The 19,763-nt window shown below is 44.2% G+C and overlaps 1 protein-coding gene across 3 annotated transcripts in view; it reads right to left on the bottom strand.

Moving 5' to 3' along the window:
* HDAC8 (histone deacetylase 8) overlaps positions 1 to 19,763 on the bottom strand; it is a 209,775-nt gene that overhangs the window by 9,434 nt on the left and 180,578 nt on the right. For 2 of the 3 annotated variants that reach the window (XM_074359782.1, XM_010973581.3), the window contains exon 10: positions 15,243 to 15,348. The exons of the other annotated variant lie outside the window; for it this stretch is intronic. In XM_074359782.1, coding sequence (XP_074215883.1) covers positions 15,243 to 15,348 — 106 coding nt within the window. The remainder of the gene's footprint in view (positions 1 to 15,242; positions 15,349 to 19,763) is intronic. 3 annotated transcript variants of the gene reach the window in all.

The following is a 19,763-nucleotide window of genomic DNA, read 5'->3' as shown; positions in this document are numbered from 1 at the left end:
AGGATTTCTATGAGGCCTTGGGCATGTGCTGAAATGGACGGCTGATATAATTTTTAGCTCTTAATTGTCAACTGTATCGTTTGCCTTGGAAGGTAGATCCCTCCTGTCATCAGAAAGCCTTTCAATGACAATTAAGTATAACCACCAATGACCACTTGTCTGCCTCTGATCTGAATTAGAACCTGAGGCCATGAATTAATCCCACCAGGCTTCCGGCATTTCGAGGCTATCAGCACTTAAAGCATGTTACCCTGATGTTTAGGGTGCGCTGGTCTTCACTTGTAAGGGGCTATGGCAGTCTCAAATGGAATTGAAGCGATTTCTAAAATAGCCTATGATTCATTTTTTCTCCCCTCCTGTGCCTAAATCTGCTGGCTCCACGTGGAGGGACAGGCACACGTAACCGGAGAGGTGACATCACAGGAGTGGGCTGCTTGCCTGCCAGCCAGCCAGCCAGCCAGCTTGTGGAGCTCGGCCTCCGTGCAGTCTATCTGCCGCGCTGGGCGATGCCTCCCGGCCGTTTTGGAGTCACAGCTCCAGGTTCTTTGGTCCTTGAACTTTCTCCACATCTCTTTTTCAGACAAAGATTCTGGGCCGGGAAATCCGGGATAATGGGAATAGCAGCGGCAGGAAGAATAATCCAGCCTTACATCTGTATAATGATTTAGAGTTGGGAAAGCCATTTGCTCCATTTCGCTCCACCCAAACACCAGTGGGAAATGGAAGAAGCTGGGATTTTAGGCCGGAACTGGAGACAAACTCTCACTCTCTTGCACAAAAGAGCGAAGTGCTAACATTCCCTGTTCTCCTCAAGGTACATGCTGATTGGGTTTTGGACTCCACCAGAAGGTCAGAGAGAGTCCTTTCAGCTTCTAGATGCTTCCTGGAAGAGAAATTCTCCAGGACAAATTGCCTGGCAGGCACAATCTATGAACCATGCCATCCTGATTGAGCCAGCCAGAAGTGCCAGTCCCAGCACTGCCAACTCCTTCTGCACACTCTGGCTTACAGTCCCCATGTCGGGGAGACATTTACTGGAGCCAGAGGCATGGCCTCTCATTGTGGAGCCCCGAAGGCAGGGTGTGTCGTGAACATCTGGAAGTGCCAATGCCTCCCAGAGTAGCTCAAGGGCCCATAAAAGGAAACAAAACAAAAAACAAAAAAACCCCGGCCATTCGAGTCACATCAGCCAACACTGCGGATCCTGAACTGAAGGGCCACATAGCCCAGCTGTGAACTGCTGAGGAGTGGGGTGGAGGGGTTCTTTCCTGCGAGGAGCCATAAAAATAGTGCCGCGGTGGTCTCATGTTTGCGCTGTGATCTGCAAGCACCTAGTCTCAGCATAACTTGGTGTCCCCTGTGCTCTATTGCTCTAGCCAACGTGAGAAGTCACCCGGCCTAGCTCCCCTGCCCTGCTCCTGCCCAGCATCATGGTTGCCAGGCTGGACACTCTTGCTTGACCCTCTTGGTTTTAGATTAAATTTCAGTGTCACTTGCGTGGGCGGGTGGGGGTGGGGGTGGGGTGGGGCTGGAGCAGGGGGTATGGGTGGGTTGAAGGGGGCGGGAGCAGGGGCAAGGGTAGGGAACATGACCACAGAAGCAGTGAGACATACATGCTTAGCAGCACTGGATAACAGCAGGTGCTCCTGCTGTTCTAGCTGCTGTAGCCGTCACCGCAGCCACCGCCGCCACTGCCGCCACCACCATCGCGTGAATTCCCAATGACCCCGTGCAAGACCATAGGTGCCTGTCAGTGGCAAGGAAATGGCATCTTTGTAAACCACGAGGCTGTACTCAGGCAACTCTGTCTGTTGGAAATCTTGGCGGGGTATAAAAGGGATCCTTTAGAAAGTTGAATCGGTAAACCTGTATGTGGAAAGTGGCGGAACTGAACAGCATCACCTCCAAAGCAGAGAGGCCTCCCAGAACCTGTTTTCCAGCTCATGGGGGATATGTGCGCCTATGAAAATAGATTAAGGATCACCGCCTCAGCCTGTTTTAGAGGTGTGAATAAAAATCTTGGCTGGGGACTGCCTCCTCTCTGGTTGACTGATTTTTCAATTGATTTGTATTTATTAGCTAATGAAATTAAAGTTGTAAAAATGATAACAGAAACACAATAAATCTCTCCCACAACTGGCTGTTTCTATGTCACTATGGCGCATTCCTCACTTTGATTACTTCAAAGTCTATTATTTTGTTCTCAATTATTCTGTTTTTCTGGCACTGGAGAAAATCAATTTGTTTTATTTTCTCTTATTCATGCACTCAATTATGCTCTTCGGGCACATTTAATCACTTTGATGTTTTCATTTTATGGCCCATCTCTAGGCACTTCAACTGCATTGCTGCCAACGGGCAAGCAGGACTAATTTGCATGTCACAATAGACTTGAAATTCTAACTCAATTTAGAAATCTTTATGAAATCTCTCTCCAAAATATGCTTGGAGCTGCAAAGAGGCAGAAGGATGTGGGTAAACCAGGAGCCTCTAAAGATGCCTGTCTTTCTCAAACACTGAGAGTTCTTTGGTGGCCAGACTGTGGCTTGGGGATGTCCCTGTCCAGGTCCAGCAGAGGAGTCCACGGGATGGGATGTCTGCAGAGTTTCCTCTGGAACTTTGTGGTGAGAATCTTGCAAAGGCTGTCCCTCGGCAGCAAGGCCAGGGAGGCTGGGCCTGTTTATTCTGGCATAAAACGCCCCTCAGCACTGCTGAATTTGGCGGCCGTGCTAAAGACAGCACCTGAATCTCAGTTGGTTAAAGGGCCTCCTGGTAGATGGAGAGAATTGTCAACAGTTAGGCATTCCAGAACCCTGAGGGGTTTACCTTATTTTCTCTAATAAGTTCCAACCTCCCTTTTGCCCCTTGATTATTTTAGAGCTGAAGGCTGGAGGGGACTAAGTGATAGAACTGCTTTAGGCATGAACTCTGGGCAAACAGAAAAAAAAAAGCTTAATTAAACACATTAGAGGCTTCCAACTGTTCTTCAAAAGTTTGTTGTCTGCAATAACAAAGCTGCTCCACCAGGCAGAAGGAAAATTCTGTATTTCCTCTTCTAAACTTTGGGTGTGATCTTCAGTTTCTGCGGTGGAATCCCAGCTCCCACACTTATTTGCTGTGTGACTTACAAGCAAATCAACCTCCCCAAATTCTCTCATATGTTAAATGGGACCAATACCATTATCAATCTCAGGGATAGATTTGTTTCCTAAACTTCAACATTCTCAAGAATTTTGCCATATTCACCTACCACTTATGTGGAAATCTCTCTTACACTCTTTAAGAACAAACAAACAAACTTAACCTCCTCTTAAGTAAGGTATCTGTGAAATCAAAGTGTTTGATGTGATGGTTATATTTCTCTCTAATACGCAGTCAAACACATGTACATTAAATACACCAAATCCATTCCAGCTTGGGAATTTTTGATCCCACTCTTCCCTTCATCTAGAATGTTCTTCACCCCAATTTTTTGCAAAGCTCCTCCTCTTAGTGCATTAAGCTCTATTCCCAAATGTCACTTCCTCAGGGAGGCCTTTATGGACCACTATATTTAAAATGGAAGCCTTCCCTAATTGATCAGTAACCAACATTAAATATTTATTTATTTGCTTATTGTCTATCTTCCCCACTGGAATGTGAGCTCCATGATGGCCAACGCTTTCACCTGTCCTATTCACATCTCTATCACCTAGCGTGGTGCTTAGCACATATTAATACCAAATATATATTTGTTGAATGAATGAAACAGAAAAATAAAAAAATCAGCCCAGCAGTAACCAGGCTCCCCTTCTACCCCATGAGGGTGGTATCAGAGGAGGCACAATGGAAAACCAGGACTCCTATCCCTGCTTAATGGCAAGGAGGCCCACCTACCACTGTGTCAGTGGAGGCCATGTGGGGAGTGGTAACAAGGTACCACTGCCATTCCTGGCCAGGGTGGTATCAGTGGAGCTCTAGTGTGGAACCTGAATTTCCACTCCTGCCCAGTGGTAATGAAGCATCCCTCCTCCTCCCAGGCTATAAACGACAGCTGAATGGGGAACCTTGACTTTTATCCCCCTCCCTGGATAGACTGGAATATATAGATTAATAGCAATTACCTAATTTGAATAAAAGACAAAAAATAGTTTAAAAAATGAGCAGAACCTCAGGGACCACGTGGGACTATGATAAAAGATCTAACATTCATGTCACCAAAGTCCCAGAGGAAGAAGAGAAAGAGGATGGGACTGAAAAAGCATTTGAGGAAATAATGGTTAAATATTTCTCAAATTTGTCAAAAGACAAAATCCTACAGATTAATTGAATTCCAAACTAGATAAACTCAAAGGAACCATACCAAGATCAATCATAATCAAATCTCTGAAAACTAAAGAAAAAGAAAATCTAGAAAGCAGCAAAACAGAAACAAAGGCTTATCCATAAGAGAAAGATAATTCAAATGACAGCACTTTTTTCATCAAAAACCATGGAGACCAGAAGGAGGTGATGCAGCATTTTTCAGGTGCTGAAAGAAAATAAATGTCAACCCAGAATTCTACATCTAGTGACAATATCCTTCAGGAATGAAAGGGGAATAAAAATATTCTCAGAAGAAGGAAAACTAAGAGAATTTGTTGCCACCAGACCTACCCGAAAAGAATAGCTAAAGGAAGTTTTTGAAATGGAAAGGAAATAATGAAAGAAGAAATCTTGGAACATCGAGAAGGATGAAAGAACAATAGAAAGGGTAAAAATACGGGTACATATAATAGATTTTTCTCTCCTCTTGAGTTTTCTAAGTTATGTTTGATGATTGAAGCAAAAATTATAACACTGTCTGATGTAGTTCTAAATATATGTAGAGGAAATATCTAAGGCCATTAGATTGTAAATGGGGAAGGGGAAAAAGACTTAAAGGTAGGTAAGGTTTCTACACTTATTTCAAACTGATAAAATGTCAATATCAGTAGACTATGATATTTACTTATGTATAATATATACCCAGAACAGCCACTAAAAAGCCTATACAAAGAGATACAATCAAAATCATTACAGATGAATCAAAATGGAATTTGCACAAAGGTATAAGTCACCAGCAGTAAGGGTGGAAGAAGAAAACAGAGAAACAAGGAATAGAGGGAACAAAAAGAAAAGAAAACAAAATAAAATGGCATATTTAATCCCTAACATATCAAAATTACATTGAATGTAAATGATCTAAATACACCAATTAAAAGACAAAGATTGGCAGAGTGGCTAAGAAAAATGATCCACTATATGCTGTCTACAAGAAACTTACTTCAAATACGATATAAGTAGGTTGACAGTAAAAGGCTAGAATAATATATGCCATCCAAACATTAGTGAAGAGAAAGTAGGAGCAGCTAAACTGATATCAGATAAAGTAGATTTCAGAACAAAAAAAAATCGCCATGGACAGAGAAAGACATTATATAATGGTAAAAGGGTCAGTGTACCAAGAAGTTATAGCAATCCTAAATGTATGCACCAAACAACAAAGCTTCAGGGTACCTGGAGCCAAACCTGAAAGAGCTATAAGGAGAAACAGATAGATCCACAATTAGAGTTGGAGAATTCAACATCCCTCTCTCAGCCATTGATAATAGAACAACTAGACAGAAAATGAGCAAGGATATAGAATAACTCAACAATTTTATCAACCAACAGGCTCTCACTGACATTGATAGAAAACTCCACCAAACGCAGTAGAATACACATTCTTTTTAAGCACTCACAGAACACATGCCAAGAGACACCATATACTGGGTCATAAAACAAACCACAACAAATTGAAAATATTTTAAATAGTACAGAACATGTTTTCTGACCACAATGGTATCAAATTAGAAGTTAAAAAACTTCCTGAAAAAGAAATTTTCAGGCCCAGATGGTCTCATTGGAGAATTCTATTAAAAGGAGAATTAACATCAATTCTATACTATCTCTTGCAGAAAATAGGAGGGAACACTTCCAAACTTATTTTATAGGGCTAGCATTTCCCTGATACTGAAAGCAAATGATGGCAGCACCAAAAAGAAAATTACAGACTAATATCCGTCATGAATACAGGTACAGAATCTTCAAGAAAATATTAGCAAATAGAATTCAGCTCTCCCTTTCTCTTTCTCTATATATACATATACATATACATATACATATACATATACATATATATACCTATACTGTAAAATATAAATTATATACCATGAATAAGTGGGATTTCTTCCAAATATACAAAGCTGGTTCAATATTTGAAAATCAATTAATGTAAGCTACCATATTAAAAGGCTAAAGAAGAAAAAATTGCATATATATCAGTATTAGTATCAACTGATGCAGAAACAGCATTTAACAAAATTCAACATCCATTCATGACAAAAATTCTCAGAAAACTAGGAATATAGAGGGGTACTTCCTCAACTTGTAAAGAAAATCTACAAAACCTAGAGCTACTGTCATACTTAATGGTGAAAGACTGAACGTTTTCCCTCTAAGTTCTGGAACAAGGCAAGGACGTCTGTTCTCACCATTCTTTTCAACATAATACTGAAAGTCTAAGCCACTGCAAAAAGGCAAGAAAAGGAAACAAAAAGCATATAGATCAGAAAGGAAAAATAAAACTGTCTCTATTTGCAGATGAATGGTGATCTATGTAGAAAATCCTAAGGAATCTACAAGAAAACATCTAGAGAGTTTAGCAAGGTCACAGGATCTAAGCACAATACACAAAAAATTGTATTTCTATATACTAACAACAAACATATGGAAACCAAAATAAAAAATACAATAACTCAAAAAAAGAAAAACTTAGGTACAAAGTCTGTTCAGGATCTGTATGCTGAAAATTACAAAATGCTGGTAAAAGAAATCAAAGAAGATGTAAATAAATAGAGACATACCATATTCATGGATTGGAATTCTCTCCAAATTGATATACAGGGTTAACACAATACCTAACAAAATCACATCAAGGTTTTTTTCTAGATATAGACAAGATTATTCAAAAGTTTATACGGAAAGGCAAGTAAGCTAGTATAGCTAAAACAGTTTTGTAAAAGAGGAAAGAGAGATCACTCTACTTGATTTTAAGATTTATTATATAGCTACAGTAATCAAGACAGGAATAGACACATAGATCAATGGAGCTGAAGACAAAACCCAGAAAGACTGAGACAGTTGCCTTGGAGTGAATGAGAATTTTGGAAAGAGAAGTCGTCCCAGGGAGCTATTCTGGATTTTCTTCCCTTCTACTAGATTGAAGAGGCTTTACATCGTGAGTCAAGGGAGGACCTGCTTTTCAAGACAAATGGAAGCACCCTAGAATTACTAGAGGTACCTAAGAAAGGAAACAGCACCTGAGACATGTAAAATAGTCACTCTCCAATCCCTTATTTTTCAAGTTGTGTGCAGGTGCAGTGACTAGATTTTGTAAGCCAAAAATTGGGACATAAGGTCTGATAAAACATTTTTGTCTTTAAAAAACAAAACATAACAACCCAACATGTATTCCTTTTTTCTGACTATAAAAGAAATACCTGTTCATGGTAGAAATTTTGAAAAATACCAAAAAAGAACAAAGAACAAGTAAAAAATTACCAATAGTTCCAATCCTACCACCAAAGGTAACTACTGTTAGCACTTTTGGTAGATTCCTTCTAGGGGTTTTCTATGCATATCCACACACTCACTCACATACACATTATGCATATTTACAAAATTAAGACTATATGATGTTAAATCATTTCATATCCTGATTTTTTTTTCCTTTAGTTTTTTTTTTTTGGAGGGGGGAGGTAATCAGTTTTATTTATTTATTTGTTTATGTATGTATGTATGTATGTATGTATGTATGTATGTATGTATGTATGTATGTATTTATTTATTTATTTATTTATTTATTTATTTATTTATTTATTTAATGGAGGCACTGGGGATTGAACCCAGGACCTTGTGCATGCTAAGCACACACTACCATTGAGCTATACCCTCAGCCCTCATATCCTGTTTTTTTTCACTTAAGATTGTTATCATGAGCATTCTTCTCTTGTCATCAAATTACCTTTAAAAATTTCTTTTTAATTGATTCCCTGCAGATGTACTGAGACATAGTATCATACCTTAAGTTCAACATATGGAAACAGAACACATCTAGTGTACGCTTCTGTAAAACTACCCGCCTTCCCCCAATGGCTCTCCATCCCAGTTGATATCCAGGCTGGAAACCTCAGAGTCATCTTTACTTCTTCCTCCCTCTTTGATCCTCTATAAATGACATACCTCCACGTGCTGTTGATACTCTCTTCCTAACAGCTCTCAGCCATACAGGATGAATAGGATAAGGAGTTATCTGACCACTACTGTTTTAGTCCAGGCAGACTCTCCCTTGGAATCCCACCATGATCCATCCAAATATCACTGCATCATGCCATGTCCTAATTCCAGAACAGAGAATGGTTCCTACTTTACTGTATCCGACATGGGCTACTCAGCTTGAAACTTAAGGGAACCTGCCATCTGCCCTGCCCCCCACCTATCCAAGTTTCCCTTGCTTATGAGTGCTTCCCTATTCTATCTATTCAACACACCCCAGCCTTCTGAAAGCAGTCTCCCTAAAGTCATAACTCCTCTGCTTCTTCCACTTTGCATCAGCCCTTACTATGTCCTGATCTAAGGGGGTTAGTGTTGTCTAGACTTCTCAGCTGTTTTTCAGAAGCAGGGATCATGTCTTAAATTTCTCTTCTGTCTCCCATGACACCAAGAGCATGGGAAGCTCCTCCCCCCAAAAATCATTGATTGATTTAGCTGGGCTTTCAAGTGGAGACACAATGCTACTTCTTAAATTTAACCTGCTTCAGAACCTCTCTTTGTGAGACATTGCAGGGTGAAAAGGGTTTACTAGGGGCAATTGGACAGAGCAGACAGGGGATGATGAGTAGACTTGACTGAGTAATAGTGTCAAGGAGAGGAGGGGCTCCAGGACTATATTCAAATCCTGATGTCACTGCTTACTTGCTATGTGACTCTGGGCATGTTACACTACACCTGTGAGCACTAGTCTCCTACCTCATGAGGTAAGTGTGAGGATGAAATGAGATCATGTATGGAGAGAATCCAGCGTGGTGCCACACAGTAGGCTTTCAATAATGGGAGTTCTAACTTCCCATTTAGGATTAGGTAGGTATTCAGTTTCCAAAAGTAACCTGTCAAGGGTTCCCATGGTTTGTTAAAAGCCATTATCAAAGACACTATAACCTTGGGGAGCAGACTTCATTTAAAATAAAATTTTTTGTTGTTTTTTTCCAGGGGGAGTAATTAGGTTTGTTTGTTTGTTTGTTTGTTTAACGGAGGTACTGGGGATTGAACCCAGGACTTCGTGCATGCTAAGCATGTGCTCTACCATTAAGCTACGCCCTCCCCCCTAGCCTTCATTTTTGTTTTAGACTTTCTAATATTTTCAGCATGATATTTGTACAACTTTTTCTGTTTCACAATGATGGCAACAACAGCAACAACAACAGCAAAACTTTCTAACTCTTACACCCTTTCATGAAGCCAGGAAGGCTCCTGGGAAGGACCACAGTGGGCTGGAGAGGGATTGAGAAAGGACAGGGGATGGCAAGGGGAGATCAGGGATGGACATCAACGAGATCCTTACCTGAAGTCATGCCAATTGGCTCAGGGTAGCCTCCATAATCCTGTTCCCAATTCCTTCCAAGAAGCCCTAAAGCAAATGGTCAGTCTGTCTTGGGACCAACCCTGCCTTTCAACTTATCCTCAGGGCTTCCCAGGAAGCAAGAGAAAATGTGGAAGAAAGCCGAGTTGCCATGGTGTAGAGTCCCACCAGGCAGGAGCCCTGCTTCAAGCTGGGGGCTCTGGAAGGCCTCAGACATGCCTGGACCTGATGGCCCAATTGCTAGTCCCAAGAAGAATGTCAATTCCAGACTTCAGGCTGCCAGAGGAGGTGCTGCTTACACTCAGCACTCTGGTCCTCCTGAGAATATTACAGGTAGATGTACAAAGGGTCTCAGCTTGGGGCTGGGGAACTGTAAACAGCAGACCAGGGCTGGTGACCACAGCACACTTCGGGCAGCAGGAGCCGGCTGGGTTGGCTTCCTCCACCTTCTTTCCTTCTCTTTTACATCTCTATGCTGCTCAAAATGGAGCTGGAAGGTTCAATTACAGTATGGCAGGGTGTGGGGGAGCCTGGCTAAAAGGCATAGGTCAGGGGCCAGAATTTCAAGTGCTGCCCATGGCTGTCTTCCTCCCATTTCCAGGGAGATCTCAGGTTTTAGGGGCTTTGGATCAGCCACATGGAAGGAGCCGTGTGTGTAGTATGAGGTGGGATGTGTTTACTGGGGGCGATTGGAAAAAGCAAGATGGGGATGATGAGTAGATTCAACAGGGCAACACTGCAAAGAGAAAGTCCAAACAGCCTGACTCCAAAGCCTCAGTTCAGACGGATCTGGGTTCAAATGTCTGTTCCACCATCCACGAGCACAGTGTGTGGCACATAGTAGGTGCTTAGTAATTACTTGTTGAGTGAATGAATAAGGGTGACCTATGGCAGATGGGTACAGCTCAGCGGTAGAGTGCATGCTTAGCATTCATGAGGTCCTGGGTTCAGTCCCCAGTACCTCCATTAAAAAAAAAAGGTGACCTTGGCCAAGTCATTTATCCTCTCTGAGCCCGAGTTTCCTCATCTGTAAGATAAAGAGTAGCTATCATTCTTATTGTTTCTCCGGTGTTGTCTCTCCCCACACCCTCATTGGTTTGCCAGACCATCTCCCCAAACCTGCCCTGTTGAGGCTGCTGGACTAAGCCTCCTTCATTAAGGGTCCGAGAGTGCAGATGTGCACAAGGCCTGCTCTTCCCTCTTGTGTCCTCCCCGCTCCCTTCTCCTCCTTCTCACTGCTTGGTCTTGTTTGTTTCCTTTTCTATCCCAGGCAAACTTGGGGTAGAGTTTGGGAACTCAGAGCAAGTGAAACCTCCAGTTACAACACATACTCACAGATGAACAACTCACCCTCCCCAACGCCCCAGATCGGGCCAGGGCTGCAACCTGAAGCTTTTGGCCCCCTAGAGACTTTCACTTGATTCAAATGTCATCAGTCCCAGGGATTAGAAACCTCTACCCCTGTTTCCCCATGCCGAGCTAGTCAGGCTCGGGGAACTCGCCGCCTCTGGGGATTGATCACATCAACACGGTTCCAACTCTGGAAGGTTCACTGTGAGCCAGCTCCTGTGGAGGACGTCAACCAGGGGAAAGGCCAGCAAGTTTAAGCACGTGAAGATGGGGCGAGGGTGACTGCAGCAGCAGTGGCCATGAGCTAGGCTGAGCGAGCCACTCTCTAGCCCATACTTTCTTGTGAACGATGACACATCTTCAAGATTTGTTGGCACAAGAAGCGCCATTTGTGAGAGCAACACTTAGCTCTTCTCTGTATAAAGCTAACAGTTTGAAGAGACTCTCCCTGGTTTTCTTTTTGTCTTTTTTCCCTCTCTTGGGAAGACTACTGGGCAGTACAGATGGGATAGGGTGAGGTCCAAATTTGCCTGCCCCTCTAGTCATCCTGTGGCGTATGGAAAGCATCTCTGTCAGATGACCCTCCTCAGGTTTGATCTCCCATAGGTTAAAAATCCCATCTTTTGTGCTTCTCAGGGATGTAGTGAAAAAGAGAAAAAAAACCCCTCAAGCTCAAAGGCTAAATAGATTCAGACATGCTGGTGAAACTCCCTCCCATAGAGTGGAGCTCAATTCATCCACTCCCTCAGTGTCATCCCACCTCCCCAAATAATCCTCGCCTCTTTCCTACCACCTTTGCTTTTCGTGGGGTCGGGTAGGGTGGGGGAGGGGGAGGTAGGCACTCTGAGAAATGGCTAGCCTTGCTGAGGTTTTTATATGCAAGAAAAAATGATAGTCTTGTAGGCAGGTTCAGGAAAATCTTTCAGAATGCAGAAAATTCAGCAGCCTCTCCACACTGACCATTGTCATGGCAACGCACTATCTGATGGCAGCATGCGTCACCAGGCTGGAGGGGCACGGTCTCAGTATAGCAGGTTAGTCTGGCCATTTTTAGCAACATTTGGACTTCTTTCTAGCCTCATTTATTCTAGGTTTTACTGGATTTCTTTTTGATTCTGGACTTTTGAGCTCTGCTCATTTGCATGGCTAGAACACAAGACACTGTCAATGTGAAAGGGACAGCTAAATGGAAAATCTGAAGAGTCCTAGTATTCTATAGCCGCTCTACTGGCTGTCCGCCCTCCCTGTCTCCTCCCCACCCACTCTCAGCCACTTAGTCTCTTTTCTTCTCCTCATCAATTCTTTCCTATACACAGCATTACCTCCCCCGCGCCCCTCCCCCCAACAACAACTGTGACTCATCTACCAACCCCTGCACTCTTACCATCTTTTTATTGTTTTTCTATTTTCTCATTTTAATGTACATCCTAGAATCTTGGGGTTGGAAGGAACCTTAACAATAACCTAGTACAGTCACCCTTGTCCAAAGGCAGGAGACCCTCTACGATACGACCCCCTGGGGACTGTCTAGCCTCTATTTGTATGTCTCCAGTGACAGAGACCTCATTCCCTTCTAGGAAGCCTGTTCCACTTTGGACACCTCTAATTGTTAGAACATTCTTCTTTCTACTGAATGAAAATCTGCCTTTTAATAACATCTACCTGTGGGTCGTAGCTCTGTGCCCTGTGACCACATAGACTGTCTATGGCTTCTGCTCTGTGACAGCCTCTCAGAGATATGAAGTAGAGACCACATCCCCCTGGGTCTTCTTTTCTTCAAAAGCCCAGCCCCTCCAACCAGACCTCTTGGAGCCTGGGCTCCAGTCCTTTCCATCCCAACTGACCTCCTGGAGCATCTGCTCCTATTTGTCTAGGGCTCTTTTAACATGAGGTCGATACTGCATTAGCATCTCTGGATGGCCACCTTGCCCTGATGACTCACACTGAGCTACATGCTGACTAAAATCCCTAAGTCTCTTGTGGACAAAATGCTGCAAAGCCATGTCTTCCCATTTTGCATCTGTCCAGCTGCTTTTGAGGACCCGATTCCTGGTCCATACACTTTCTCCCAGTTTAATTTCCTGGTGTTGTGATCAGAATATTGCTTTCACCTGTTATGAGATTTGAAAAAATCTTGACTTCCATGTAACTTACACGTCCTCTAAGATTTTCTATTTTTTTAACCAACCTCAAACTCAGCTTTTATCTCAAGTCCTTTATTTTATTTTTTAAATTTTTGGGGGGTAACTAGGTTTATTTGCTTGCTTATTTATTTATTTAAAAAATTGGGGGGTAATTAGGTTTGTTTGTTTGTTTGTTTATTTGTTTGTTTATTTGTTTATTTGTTTATTTATTTATTTATTTATTTATTTATTTATTTAATTAATTAATTTATTTATTTAACGAAGGTGCTGGGCATTGAACCCAGGACCTCATGCATGCTAATCACGCGCTCTACCTCGGAGCTCTACCTTCCCTGACTCAAGTCCTTTAAAAACGTGTTCCTCTTTTGGGTTTCTTACCTCTCCTAGTTCTCTTTCCTTTGAATTACTTCCCTTATGTCTTCTCTCGCTTGTCATTTCCATTTCCCCAATAGCAAGATGTCACCACTCTCTGGAGCTACGGATCTGGGTATGCGTGCAGGAAAGCATGAGGGCATACAGATATCTGTACATATACATAGGTAGGAGCAAGGAGCTGCAGAGGCTTGTTTAGTTTCTCTGTTTCTATTGCTGTCTGTGTTCTACCAGGATTTAGAGCCTGGATGGGGGGAAAATGGCAAGGATGAAGGAAAAGAGGTGAGAGAAGTTTGTCCAGGACCTGCAAGGGGCAGGAGGAAACTAGGGTGGGGAGCCCTAGTGTTAATTAGGGCTGTAGGGCAGTGAGAAGGACTGGAGAAAAGTCAGGAATAGAATGTTTTCCAAGGCCTTAAAGATTGGAGAAGGGAGGAGGATTCAGTTAGGAAGGGAGGACTTCTGAGGTCGGGAGCCACTGAGAGGCCAGAGGGAGGTGGCTTCAAACTACAGGGGCAGGGGAAGGCTGAGGGCTGTGGGATACCTTAGAGAGCCAATAAGTGTTTCTATGAGCATAACCTTATGGGTCTATGACTCATAAGCTTAGAAAATTTTCTCTCTGGTCAAAGGAGCCTGGGATGTAGAGTCCCTACCTGTGGACTGGGCTGTTGTCACAGACTGGGCTGTACTAGAGGATAGGGCCTTAATGTAACCCTCGGCAAAGACCCCTCAGGACACAACATGTTCCCTCCAACTAACTCTGGCACAGAACGGGCCCCCCTTTTCATGTTGGATTCTGTTCCAGTGAGGGAGTTGAAGTTCGGAGAACTGGTGCTAACTTGGTTGTTTATATGAATAAACATGGGGCTTTCATTCTTATGATGCCCTTGGCCTCTTAACTCTGCAAATAATTAGGATCCAAAAAAATATGCACGCATATACACTAATTCAATGAAACAGGAACGTGGGTATCAAAACTACTTTTAAACAATGGTAGATGAAGTGAGTTGAGTTGTGAAGCAGCAACTGGGTTTGGAAGCAGGGGTGCTTTTCCAAGCTGAGGACGGTGTTCCCAGACAGCTAGTGGTCAGTGTGATCAAGAGGGCAATAACAGGATGACTGCCATTTTCTCTCCATCCAGAGCCCAGAATAATCATAGACCAGACTTAGGGAAGGGAAGGATAGCGCAGCAGCCTCATCCCCAGGGCTAGAAATGAGACTGGGGATCCCACTTGCAGGAGCATCAGAATCCCTGACTAGGCACTGCGGGCTCAGTCACTCAAGGCTCTAATGAACCAAAGAACCACATTGGAACCGAATGTCTGCAAGCCCCCCCCGCCCAAGTCTGAATTGACCTGAACTTTCCTCATCCGAAAGAGGGTTTTACTATTGCCCTTTTCAAAGAGAGAGAGTTCCAGGGCACACTTTAGAGCTGGTTTTCCACTGGGGGTGCCTCAAGCTAAACCTTTTGTTCTCCCCGAAGGTGACATTAGCTGACCAAATGACAATCGCAACTGGAATGGCCAGTGTGGAATTCCAACTATAAGCTCTCAGGCCAAGGAGAGGTTCCCCCTTCTGAGTCAGGGTAAAGGTGAGCCACCAAAAGACAAATGGTACTTGGGGAAGCCACAACTCAACTGATGGGCCACCACAAGCTGGGTGAAATGAGGAAAGGGCAGGACTAGAGGAGGGGCGCTCACCTTTGATGTAGTTGAGGATTTGCTGGACTCGGTGGGGCTCATTGCGGTCTGGCCGGCAGCTTGGCGTGATTTCCAGCACATAATCAGGACCATATGCTGTGAAAAACTGTAAGGGAAAAGGGAAAGGCCAAAAAACAAACTAAACCACAGAAAAACCTCCAAACCCAACCACATACAAACAGAACAATCAAAAGAAGCCCACCGCTCCCAATGAGGCAAGGGAGGCCAAGGTGAGCAGGATAGGATGATGCCACAGGAAACTGTTCCTATCGTGCAAATTTCCTGGGACAGTCCACTGCAAAATTCTGTAGCTTCTTGTTCAAGATCCTCTCTGCTCTGGTCTCAACTTTTCCCTCCAGCCTCAGCTCTTACTGCCCCACAGTCAGCTAGTCACATTGGCCCATTCAGGCTCTCCCCAGTGATACTGTGCTGGGTCCTCCCTGAGGATCCCTGCCATTTGCTCTTTCCTGGGACCTGCAAAGGCCCTCCCCCAATCCCTGCTGTCTGTGAAAAACTTCCCCATCCTTCCTGGCAACAGCTCAAATGTCACCTCCTTCACAAAGCTGTCCCTCATTCTCCACCAACCCCCAGAGCGTTCTGTTGGTACGTGTCTTATGGCCCCTGTTCAACAAATAGACAACGCTTCCCTGCATATCACATACAGGTCACTGTGCCAGTTGCTGGGGGTGCTACAAAGATGGACAAGCCCTCCTCTGGGGTCTTCTAGGCGTTCACCAGCACATTCTGCACTGGGAAGAGTTGTCAACAGCAACCCGATTTCCCTGCATTGGATTTTCAGCTCCTTGAAGGCAGGCGGCACATTTGTCCTATTTACCTCCTTGGTTGTTACAGACCAAGGCAGCTAGCTACCTGTTAGTTTTGCTTGCCTGGAATTTCCTGAACCAGGAATGTCAAATGAGCCTAGTTTCTCTAGGTTTTTTCTTTCTCTGTAGTAGCGTTTATTTGTTTTTAAATTCAAGGAATCAAAATAAAGGTTTGGGGATCCTATTTCGAGCTCACTCAATGACTCCTTGTGACCTTTGGTAAGTTACAATATCTGATTCAGCTTCTCTACTAAGGGCCCGCTTGGGGAAAAACACCCCACTACAAAGGGAATCATTCAATTGGGCTGAGTCTTTGAATGGGAAATATGCAAAGCTACTATTTCTGTTTAGTTTTTAACAGAAATAGTATTTGTGCACACTCTCTGGAGAGAGAGCATATGGTCCTTAACATTATGTGCTTTCAATAGTGATATTGTTAGGCGGTAAGTAAGCCAGGGAAATTCAAATTCCATGGGAAGAAAAAATGGTACAGAGAGCACGAAAAAAAGGAATCTTGGTATGTGTCATGAATTTGATGTCATTCAAAGAGCCTTGAAAAAAATCATCCAGGGTGATTACCATTGCCACCAAATTATCCTTGTTAAGAGTCTGGTTGTACATCTGGCACCGTGGGAGAGGTTGTGGAACAATCTCCAGGGATTCTAACAGCGTCTTTGTGGGATCTACGGGAGTAATTTGATGGGGAGAAGGCTTTTGCATATCCACGATAGAAAACTCTACACATTTAATTAAAAGAAAAATGACCAAGGGGGTGGGTATAGCTCAGTGGTGGAGTACATACTTAGCATGCACAAGGTCCTGGGTTTAATCCGTGGTACTTCCATTAAAAAAAATAAAAGACAGACAAAATATTTAAAAAAAGAAAAATGACCAAGACTGTGCCAATACTTAAATGCCTTTTTAAAAATTTTGGACTGACCTAGAAAGGAGAGAGGGGCCTAGCTCCCTCCAGCTGGAGTTATTACTCTCTGACATCTGATGCACCCTGAGTTCTGGAGATCGAAGAGGACTTGAATAGATATAGTCTTTACTAAACCCACATATGGAATGGACAAGAGGGGTTACCTGAGGGACACATCCAGAAACTAACTCCTCCATTATGATCAAAGAAATTTGAAAGGTTTGTATTTTTAGCCAAGGAGGGCCCCTCCGTCCAAGTCCGAGGACCTCGTGGGCTTGGCTCTGGAAGAGAAGGCTTCAAACAGGTGTGGCCCTCTCTCCTTAGGTGGCCTCTCTGCTTCCAGAGGGTGTGAAGTCGTACCCTTGTTTCCTGGGTATGGAGAGATGGGTTTAGAGAGGGCAATAGAAGAAAGGCAGCTGCAATGAAGCAGCCACTCTGGGAGATCCAAACCCTTGGCATCAGAGTTGCTATAAAAATCAGAGACAGAGGGCCTCACTGAGGTCTAGAAGGAGGGAATGTTCTGCCTCCATCTACGAAGATAACACTGTTGATCCTCTGTCAGCAAGGCACGTCGTGAGCTATCTGTTTCGAGCTGAGCGTCTGGAACAACATGTCCTCGCTGGGAGGGCCTGCTGTCTGGTTAGCTGTGCGCTCCTGCTTTAGCCCCCTCTCAGACCAAGAGCACACGAGGTTGCGAGCTGGTCAGCTGGGGCCAGAGCTGACTGCCACGTGACAGAACGCAGCTCGACTGGGGATGTGGAGCCTCCCTCCTGTCCTGGCTGCATCAGCACCTGGCTGTAACCCAGAAATAACCCATTCTTTGCTGAAGCAGGCTGGTTGCAGGAAATAGCCAAGTCTGGGTTCCTAAACATCTCCCCACTTTTGCCAATCCAATATTTTTCCCAGGTCCTGCTTTTTTGCACTCTTCTTAAGCTAGGGGACACCGATGATTTAAGAAAGTCTCTGTTTGGTCAGCCAGTTATTTCCACAGGGAGGCTGGCTGGTCCTGGCCTCAGGAAGATATGCTTGAGGCTGAGGGAAGCGACAAGCACCCGGGGGCAGGGAGTGGGGGTGGGCAGAGGCTGTCTCTAAGGCAAAGGTGGTGCCCTCTTCCCCTCTCTGGCTCTCTCATGGCATTTCTGTTTCTGCGTTTTATCCTGCTGTTATTTTTGCACCCGTTAACTCTTTTCTACTGGACCATGAAACCCTGCAAAGGCAGCAACTTCTGTCACCCTCTCTTTGCAGAGCCTGTAGGGTTGAATGTAAGTCATCCAAGATTCCCCTTAAACCTTTGTTTTTGAAATTCTGTTGAATTAAATGAACTCACAAAAGGTTGAGCTGGCCATTCTGTGAATTCTCAGGAATAACGCAAAGAACCAACTGACAGCATTATCAGCGTTTCTAGGCTCTGGAGGCAGCGTGGTGAGGTGGGAAGAGCACTGGCTTTAGAGTCAGGCAGAACTGCATGTGTGTCCCCACATTTAGCTGTGCGCCTCAGGCAAGCTTCTCCATCTCTGTTTTCATCATTGCTACCAGAGGAATGATAAACGTTGACCGGGCTGGGATGTTAGGAATCACAGAGATAATAGACATGAAAGGGTCTAGCACATGGTAGGACTTTCATGCATGTGAATTCTCTTCTCCTGGGGCAAGAAGCCGTTGCCTAACTGGTGCCTTACCTGTACCCTGGGGGATGCTGGGCAGAACACCGGGGGCTGTGAGGCAGAAAGAAGAGCCTGTCCTGCCGCCAGACAAAGCCCTGCCGCCCCAGTGGCTTCCCGTTTGCTTAAACCATGAGCTCCGCTTAGGGCCAGTGGAGAAACTGACTTATCTCACAGTTTCCTGCCCTCGGCTCCTGCCACTTGTTACTTACTGGAGAGGTGGAGGGGAAATCTGATCGCACAAGGCAAAGATGTTGGGGTGGAGGGATTTGGCCGGCACTCGAAATAGCTCGAGGCCCCACCCTGAAACTGCCCTCCAGTCCTGAAGAGGAAAGGATATGGGCAAGCGGCGATGCCATTCCCAGACAGGTGGAGCCGCGCATGAAAGAGGCCAGCCGGCCGCCGCCGGCAAGTGCAAACGCTGGCTTTGATCTTAGGAAAGGAAGGAGGGAGGTGCTGACCCCTCTCCACCTCTTCCCCTTTCCCCTCAGCACTCCTTTTGCTTTCTGGGTTTCTGTTTCTGCATTTTTTTTTTTCAGGGAACACAGTGGTAGGAAGGGGGAAATGGAAAGTACGAGGTGGGGTGGAGGGATGGGAGTGGAAGGGCATGGTACGTGAGGGGAGCTGGTCCCTTCTCGACCCAAGAGTCAATGAATAAGGGAATGAAAATAGCTGAGTCTCGTTCAGTTCAGCGCAGTTCAACGTGCCTTTCTTGCTCACTTCTCTCCAGCCCTTGCTCACGCAATGCCAATAGCATTCCCTGAGATATTCGGGCCAAATGATATTCAGAAGAAGCCTTAAGGTTGCTGTTATTCCTTCATCGTCCTATTTGGTCACAGGAAACCAAAACACAAACCTGGAACAGCCAATCCTTTTCTCCTTTCAATTTTTTTTAGTACCTACTATGTGCTTGACTAGGTTAGTCCCTGGGCTACAAAGACAGCAAGACAAGTTTAGTAGGAGGGGTTATTATAGAACAGTGTGATGAGAGGTTTAATAATAATACTAAGGGGACAAGGAATAACAATTGATATGTAGTAAAAGCTTATTACATGTCAGGAATTTAAAGTGTCTCAGCACTTTTTATGGACTGACAATTCTCACAACCAACTCA

The sequence above is a fragment of the Camelus bactrianus genome, chromosome X (assembly GCF_048773025.1).
Source record: "Camelus bactrianus isolate YW-2024 breed Bactrian camel chromosome X, ASM4877302v1, whole genome shotgun sequence".
NCBI classification, from domain to species: domain Eukaryota; kingdom Metazoa; phylum Chordata; class Mammalia; order Artiodactyla; family Camelidae; genus Camelus; species Camelus bactrianus.
The sequence above is the reverse complement of the archived record's forward strand: the minus strand, read 5'-3'. Positions and strand labels throughout refer to the sequence as shown.